This window comes from Heterocephalus glaber, unplaced genomic scaffold, assembly GCF_053883595.1.
Source record: "Heterocephalus glaber isolate CG9 unplaced genomic scaffold, H.glaber_assembly_v1.0 deba00000768, whole genome shotgun sequence".
Taxonomy (NCBI): Eukaryota; Metazoa; Chordata; class Mammalia; order Rodentia; family Bathyergidae; genus Heterocephalus; species Heterocephalus glaber.
Window position 1 is genome coordinate 8,773,599 of NW_028258162.1, and position 8,690 is coordinate 8,782,288.

Sequence of the window (8,690 nt, forward strand, 5' to 3'; positions counted from 1 at the left end):
GTATTGGCTATGCCACATCCTCCCTTGTACTTTGTCTCACTAGTCACTTTAGCCATTCGAGTGGACATGCATCTCATTATGGGTAACTTGTATTTCTCTAATGATCGATGATACTAAACATCTTGAGTGTGGTAATTGGCCACTGATTTTTTTTCTTCTTTTGTAAATGTCCAATAAAAACCATTATGCCCATTTTTCCAATTAGATTACGTGTCTAGTTACTGAGTTTTAAGAGTTCTAAAAAATATTCTGGTTACAAATCCTTTGTTAGATATATGATGCCTGACAATATGTAATATATGTTAAATATGTCAGATATAATATGTATTTATTTATTCCAATCTCTGATTTGCCTCTTCCTTATAAATTGTGATTTCAAGGAGTAAATACTATTAATTTTCATAGAATTATAATTTATGTGTTCTCTTATGGTTTGTGCTTTTTATCCCCCCATATAAGGATTCTGTGCCTAAGTCAAAGCCATAAGGATATTTTCCCATGTTTTCTTCCAAAGACAATATTTTGAGTAAAGTGACAGATATGAAAAATAGATTATGTAGAGTTACAAATCTATAACCTGTTGTATGAAAAAAGTAAATGGAGCAAATAGTGTAGAAACAACAAATGAAAGAAAATAGAGGGGAAAACCTTTTATAACTCCAGTGGTATTTAAGTTTTAAATCTTAAAACTAAGAAAAAAAGCCTACAGTGAGCAATTATAGGGAGGACAGAGGCCAGGAAAAGGAAGGAAAATACACTATGCATATTCCAAAGACAGCGGAACAACAAAGTATGTGTTGTAGTCGAATGTTTAAGTTTGAAAGGGTTTCATGTCTGTACCCCAACCTTGAATGCTGGCCGGCTCATCTGTGCTTGGATCATGCACCTGCTGGCTCCTGCCTGAGGGACCAGAATGTCCTCCTGACCTGCTCGTCTACTCCATCCTCTTGTTCTGGACTCTGAGACATTTGCCTCAGTGAGGGATTTCAACCTCGGGTGTTCATATCATCTCTTCCCAGTATCTGAGTGATTCAGCAGGCCTCAGAGGACCCTAGTATGAGAAATCCAGGCCCCGGCCTGACCACATGGCTGACATTCAGTCCGCCCTTCTAGGAAGTGGGAGCAGGGAATGCTTGGACGATATTATATCTACAAGAACTAAGGCCAGCTGAGTTTAAGATTTCTTCTTGCAGCACTATGTGAGGCTGAAGCAGGAGGATCTCAGATTTGAGCTCAGCATAGGCAACTTAGCAACTTAGAGAGACACCCCAAAAGATTTCTTCTCCCCCAGAGTAGAACATAAGAGATAAGAGATGATAGAGCAACATCTAGAGATCTTGGCAGAAAGAATTTGGTAATTTAGTGGAAAGCAACTGAAAAATTTCAAAAAGGCACATATCCAAAATATACATGGTCTAGTGTGATTTGCTCAAAAGTTGCAAAATACCAAGAGATTCTCTTTACTTCCTTTTCCTCTTCTGGGGGACAGGGTGGAGAAGAAGAAGTAAAAAGAATTAAGATGTGTTGTATAGGTTATCGACTCCCCAGTATGAATGCAATCATTATGTGCTGCAAACCTGTACTAATAAAAGTTAAATGAAACACTAAGCCATAAATCAGACAAGAATTGCATGAATGGAGGTATGTGACGAAAAGGACTGAAATCAGACTTTAAAGCCATCTACGGATGGAGATATGGTGAAAGATACTAATCACTGATTAGGATAAGGGCTGTTCTGGAAAAGTTAAAAATAACGTTGGCAGATAGAGCACAAAACAGAGTGATTCAAAAGATAGCACTCAGGATATAAGTGAGTCCACAAAGACGGGCTGAGAGCTCGCTGCACGCGAAGTGCTGAGTAAGGCACGAACAGCGAGCCAAGGACACAGGAAGGGCCCGGACCTGTCCCTGGGGAGCTTTCGATGTCGCTGCAAAGACAAAGCTCGCTGTCTCGCAGTGACAAGGGAGCGACTGGCCAGCAGGCTCAGTCTGTCCAACCGCCCATCTCAGGGACTAAATAGCGCGCCGGAAGTTTGAATCAAGTGGGCCAAGTTCTGGAGAAGATGCACTCTGGAAGGCAGGGTTGGCAGGGAGGAAGCGGGGAGACTCAGCCACGGCCCAAGGGTCGGCTCGGGCGGCCATCTGGAACCCAGGGGCCTGGTGCCTTTCCAGTCACCTCCCAATCCAGCAGAACCCAGAGCCGGCTGTGAGCGTCTCTCAGCGGGCTTCATTCTTTTTGAGGGCAGCTTCCTGTCTGCGGTCCGGGTGCTGCTTCTTGGGCATGCTCTGGGCCACGGCAGCAGCCTACAGCAGGTAGAGGAATCCCAGCCCTGCAGCTGCTCGTGGAAGGGTCTCACCGATACGATCAGCTGTTGAAATGTCTGTGAGCACCGACCATGTCTCTGAATGGCAGACTCCACAGTCCCCAGCTGCTGGCTTAGTGGGAGAGGCCGACGCATCAACGCTTCATTTCTGGACAGTCGGCTACGTGGCAAATGCAAGAGCAGAAACCTGCATGGTACCCCGAGAGCATGAGGAAGGGCACTCGGGCTGGTGACAGCCTATCCGGGAAGGGACGCTGGGGAAATAATTCTTGGGGTATAGGACCGCGCCCTATGTAGGTGAGGGTGGGAGGAAAGGGACATTTAAAAGAAAGAGGAAGTAAAAAGAGAAAGAGCAGGGCACAAAGTGTGTTAGTGATGGCGCAGTTTGGTGATGTGGGGCTCGGGCTGTGCGAAGCAAGGGGTGAGGGACAACAACCCCAAGGGCTGGACCCCGAAGGCTCCCCACCCCGAACCAAGCCCAGGCCACATCCTTTGGGGGATGTGGAGCCACTGAGGGATTTTAAGCAAGCGGCTGTGATTGCCAGACTTCGGTTTTAGATTGCCCCCTCTGGTGGCTGGTGGGAAGAGAACCTGCCTCCTCAAGAGGGAGACTGGCTGGGAAGCAATTGTTTTTCTCTCAGCAGGAGGTGATAAAGGCTGGATTGAGGTTTGAAGGTGCAAATGGACAGGCTGGAGAAATGTTCAGGGTATAGAATCTATGGTGGCAGAGTGAGACGCCTGTGTAGGATTTCTCTCCGTTTCCTGGCTGGGTCCTGGGGCGATCGTGGGAAGATTAACATGGAATATGGGAGTGTTAGCAGACAGGAGGCTGAGAAGGGAGAACTCGATGTAGGGCAATTTCTCTCTTAAAAGAAACCTTTTATGATTATAAGTGCAGTATATGAACATTGCAGGAAACTAGAAAATCCAGAGAAGCAAAAAATTGAGATTAAAAAGATCTCACCCAGTGCCAGTTGATTTTCACTGTTATATTCTTAGGTATATCTTTCCAAATCTCTCTTCTAGGAGATCATGTACTGCACTGGCTTATTCACTACTTTTTATTTATTTATTTTTGAGTTAATAATCCCTGGCTCATAAATTTTCCTCTTGTCATTGTCCTTAAAAAGTATTTTATACCTAGTTTGTTTAAATCAGGTTCTAGACCAGAACCATGAAATTGATCTAATATTTATACATATCACAGACATTATTTCATATGCCACACTCTTTTTTCACGATACTGTCTTCTGTCTTCTTTCAAGACAGTATATATTGAGCATCTGCTGTGGCCAGTTGAACTGCCGACTGTCCCAACTTCTGGATCTTCTGAAAGTACCGCCAAGAGGTATCGTTTAGCTGATTCCTTCATCTTGCAGGAAATTCTGGCATAGTCAGTAAAAAAAGAAAACAAGTAGTAACAGAAATGACAGGTCTAGATGAGATGTGAAGACAGAAAGTACAATAAAATTTCAGCAAAGGGGAAAGATATTTGTGCATACCCTTAAGTATGGGCAGAATGTGGCTGGTTAACCAGGTAGAGAAGAGACCAGTAAGATGGCATCATTAAAAAAAGCTGGGAAAAGAGAACATATACAACTTGGCTCTGATGACTTGGGTTAGTTCTTTTCATTCAGAAAATTCTGGCACTGCTTACCAAAATTACTGATGATAGCAGTAGTTGGTACTCTTGATTGCTTCATTCAATATGTAGTGGAAACATTTCTAGGAATGTTTTTATTTTATTTTATTTGGTTTTTTGAGACAGAGTCTCACTATGTAGCTCAGGCTGGCCTGGAACTCCAGCGATCCCCTCCTGCCTCAGCCTCCTGAGTGGTGGGATTACAGGCAGGCACCACTTCACCTGGCAACTGGAAGTATTTTTTAAAGGATATCTTCTTTCAGATCATACCATCAAAGAGTACTGATGATTCTGTCAGTTTTGCTATCTGAAAGAGTTAACAAAAATGAAATTTATTCAAAATATGCCTTTGATACAAAAACATATTCCAATTTTTTCACCTTCTGATTTCTGTTTTATTTGGATCTTAATGATGTGTGCTGGCCTATAGGTTCAAGATGATATAAATCTTGAGTATGTGTTATGTATATAAAAATGCTATTGAATATTTTTCTCTCTGATAAAATCATAAAGCTTCTCTGCCAGTGGAGTGAATATTTTCAGTTAGAAAGTAATTGCATCAAATATAATATAGATCCATGCTTCTGAAAATAAATTATATCAAATGCCTAAATTTACCTTTGTAATTGACATATTCTCATAATATTTGATCATTGAAATAAATGGGCCTTTCCAGGCTGTTAGTTGGCTAACCTCAGGTTACCGTTATTACCCTAATAAGATGATTTATATACGTTGTCTGAAAATGTTGAGACACCTGTGATTTCCCCGAGTCTCTACCAACTGGGGGATGATTGCTTACACTGTAAGCCCCGGATCATCCTCGCTTGTTCCTTTCCTTTGTTTCATAGAGCACACCAGGCCTGAAGGCCTATGGGTCTTTATGTAAATATTTCTTGCTATCATACCTGTTTCTCCTCTTGCCATGAATGCTCATTCCAGGGGCTCATCATATAGGCTATTGTAGTGATAAAGTCACCCCTTTTGTAGTGTGCTGCACCTCAGCCTGGCCTGGCTCCTCTGCCTCTTGAATGTGCCCTTGGTCACCCCCAACATCGGTCCTCTGCCTTCCATCTCCCTGCTTGGTCTTCTTTTCCTTCTCAGACCACATCTAAGTCTTTCCTGTATTTTGAGGTTTAGCCCAAGTCCATGGAGCTTTCTCAGTGCTTGCATGGCATAGCAACTTCCATCTTTTGTGCAATTTCATAATTCAATTTATGCATGTCACCCACTGATTATTTTATTATTCCTTCCTTGGCCTTTTATTGCTACTTACCTAATTTCACAAGTATGTTTTTGTCATTGCTTCCATTGAAAATTACTAGAAGAGAGGTCACATACGCTGTAATCCTTGGTTTCATGGGAATTTATTTTCTACTAAATATTTATTATAAAACAAAGTATATATTCTTTGTTTAAACTGTTCAATTATTTTAACTGTTTGCACCCAAGTTAAAGTCCTTGGAAGATTTTTTTTTTGTAAAAAACCCTAAAATTTCTCAAGAAACCAAACCAGACTTCAAGAAAAAACAACTTTGCAAATCAGGCATATGGCCACATTTTAAGGCATCTCATTAAAAACATGCCAATAAAAGTGATACTCAGCTAGATCTTTTTAAAATGTGACAAATAGATGCCAGCTTGCTTTAAGGGCCACAGTGACCTCTTCTCTTATCTTCAAAAGAGGGGTTTTTCTCTATAATAAAAGTCCACTCTCACTAGCAAAACAAAGTTCTTATAATCTTAAACTTTGAAATGGGCTGTAGAAGGAAAACTCATACATCCCAGCCTTATTCCCTTGTCAATTTTCAAGCACAATAAAAACATCAATTAAAATTAAAACAGTGGATAAGTTTAGAGTACGTACTGAGACCTGACATCTTGTGTATGTCCTATGGTTCTGCCGCTGACCCTTCTGTCTCTGACCCTTAACCCCAACTGATTGAGCCTCCTCAAATTCACAGTAGAGAAAGTGACACTTACTGTCTAATTCAGCATCATGTTTGTTAGGCAATTTACAGAATATTTTCTGAGACAGATTGTAAACTGTTGCGTATGATATATAAAAATGCCAGACTTTTGTCTGCTAAGTTAATAATTTATTCATCTAGTGGTATAAAAGAATGATATTCCAGGTGAGCTTTCCAGATAGTTCCAACATACTATTAAGCATGAAGCTATACAAAAAGTTAATCAAACCTAAAAATGAAAATATCTTGAATATGAAAGGACAGGGAACTTAACTTCCCTTCAGTGGGTCAGGGTCCTTGTCAGGGCCACCGGGTAAGGTGAAATACCGGAACAATGGTGTCTCAGGCACCATGGGGATGTACACAGCTCCTCATACGATGCCAAGTGGGCTCGCGTTATTCTGTCTTGAAACTTGAGCTCCTATGTTTTCTTTTCTTTTTTTTTTCCCCCTGGTAATTTTCTGCTTTTTTTTTGGTACTGGGGATTGAACTCAGATCCCTGTGCTTGCACAGCAGGCGGTGAAACCACTGAGCTAAATCCCCGGCCCCCCTAATTTTCTGCTTTTAATCAATTACTCTAACGCTTCCTTTGTCAAGAGTTCAAGCTTATCTTTACCTCTGCTTGCTTCAGGGCTCAGGGCTGTGCCCTGCATCCTTCGTGGTTTTATTTAGTGAAGAATGGGATATACAGGGAAGAGATCTTATAATTCCTCCTCCTGTCCCAGATCTCTTCTGCCGGGAGGAATAAGTCCACCATGATACTTTAAAGAAACAGGTGTCTAAGTGAACTCACTGATCTTTGAAGGAAGGAGGAGGATGGGAGCGAACATATCTTGGGGAATCCACACCGAAAGGAATCTGTGTTAGCATCTAAGCAAAGTCAGCGAGAACTGAGCAACTGAATAGACTTTCAAATATGGAAGCATCCACAGCTGCTTTTCTCTATCATCTGGCCCCAGTTCCCTTCCATAAGAATCCACTCTGACTCAGTTAGGGCAGGACAGTGACCTCGGAAGCAGAGATGCAGTATAAGGAAAAGTCACTGTCTTTCGAAAGATAATACTCTCTTACCCCAGTGTGACCTCCTTGCTGGCCAGGGAATGGCTGCTGAGGAGGAGCCACTGACCCAGAATTCCAAATCTCTGAGCCTCTCTCCCATCCCTTGCCCTGCCGATCTGGGGAAACAGAACTCCTTTCTTAACTCTGGAGACTCGACTTCCACAGCAGAGCTGGGGTGTTGCAGAGGCGTACAAAAGACCTGACTAGCAGATGTCCACCTGTCTGTCCACTTGGGAACCTGTCTGTCCACTTGCCTTACATGGGTGGGAACTTCTGGAGGGCAGGGACCGTTGGTATCCCAAGCACACCCTGGGGCTTGGTCTGCCCTCAGCAAACGCTTCATAAGGGATTCAGCTGCAGAGAATCCTTTCAGAAATCTCTTCTGTTTTGCTCAATTAATCTCTGAATTGTAGACACTGACACTAGGCAAAGATACCTACTAGAATGACCGTTAACCTGCTACATTTAGCTTTAGTGTATCAATTTGCTTTTTTAAATGGTAGATTAAGTTAGAAAAACTTTGATGTTCCTGAGAAGGTGATAAGGGCCAGAATCAGTATTTCAAAGCACACACATTTGCTTGAATTTAACTTTTGTTTTAGGTCATAACTTTTAAACACCACAGTGACTGTGCTGTAGCATTTTGTAGATGCTTAACATTATTTTAATCTATAGCTCAAAATGAGAAATAATTCGAAGAATCTTTCATTCATTTAATTCTAATGATTGTTCTGTAATAGTAACTTTGATGCTGTACTACCAGAGAGTTAAATCTCTTTAGGTTTGGGGACCATTAGAGACCATTGCTCAATTTTACATTTAGAGAGGCTACTGCGTCATTAAACTTTTTAGCTGAATGATAAGTTTTTAATGCTTTTCACCAGTTAGCGTAACCTTACTCCAGTTGACAGCACGATCTTTGATGAGGGAGGCCTAACTTCCTGCTCATGTGGGTACCCAGAAAGTACTTAGATAATCTTGTGTGTGCGGAGGAATAGTGGTTTGTTAGTTGTTTGCCACCAACTGTAAGATGCTTAAACAGATGGTGGCCACAGTCACATGGCTTGGTGAGATAGCACTTCCTTTTCAAGAGTTCCTTGCAGCTTCCTCCCAATGATAACAAGCTCATGACTCAAATTATCAGATTTTAATCACAAAATTGAGACTCTTCATACTTCCATACTGCAACGATGCGGGGGTTCCTCTAGAGCTTATTTGCTATTTTTGATGAACATGTTTTAATTGCACATGTTAAAGAGGTTCAGTATGATATTTCTACATGTGTACACGGTATGCACTGGTGGAATCCAACTTCCTTTTTCTACCTTCCCCTTTTCCAATCTCTTGTGATCACTATTCCACATTCAGGCTTCCTCTTTTTTTTTAAACTTCCACATGTGATTGAGAACATGCAGTCCTTGCCTTTCTGTATTTGGCTTATTTTACTTAACGTAATGTCCTCCCATCCGAGAGATTTAAAGTCACTTTGCAAATTCTTTCAAGGCCAGTTAACATTGGCTGCTGCCATCCCTGGCCCGCCAAAACCCTATAGCCTATAATGGTTTCTCTTTCTGCTGACATTTCTGTGGTTAGTGCCTTACGTATAGTGTCAGGGCGCTGCTAATATAAATTTCATTGAAACAGAAAATAAATTCAGTGATGTCTCAATTATGTACTATTTTTAGCAAAAAGGA

The 8,690-nt window shown here is 41.6% G+C and overlaps 1 protein-coding gene across 1 annotated transcript in view; it reads right to left on the reverse strand.

Annotated features, from left to right (window-relative positions):
* LOC110344914 (uncharacterized) overlaps nucleotides 1-2,460 on the reverse strand; it is a 39,136-nt gene extending 36,676 nt beyond the window's left edge. Inside the window, exon 1 of the mRNA XM_087207161.1 lies at nucleotides 2,359-2,460. Coding sequence (XP_087063287.1) covers nucleotides 2,359-2,460 — 102 coding nt within the window. The remainder of the gene's footprint in view (nucleotides 1-2,358) is intronic.
* Nucleotides 2,461-8,690: the final 6,230 nt, after the last annotated feature.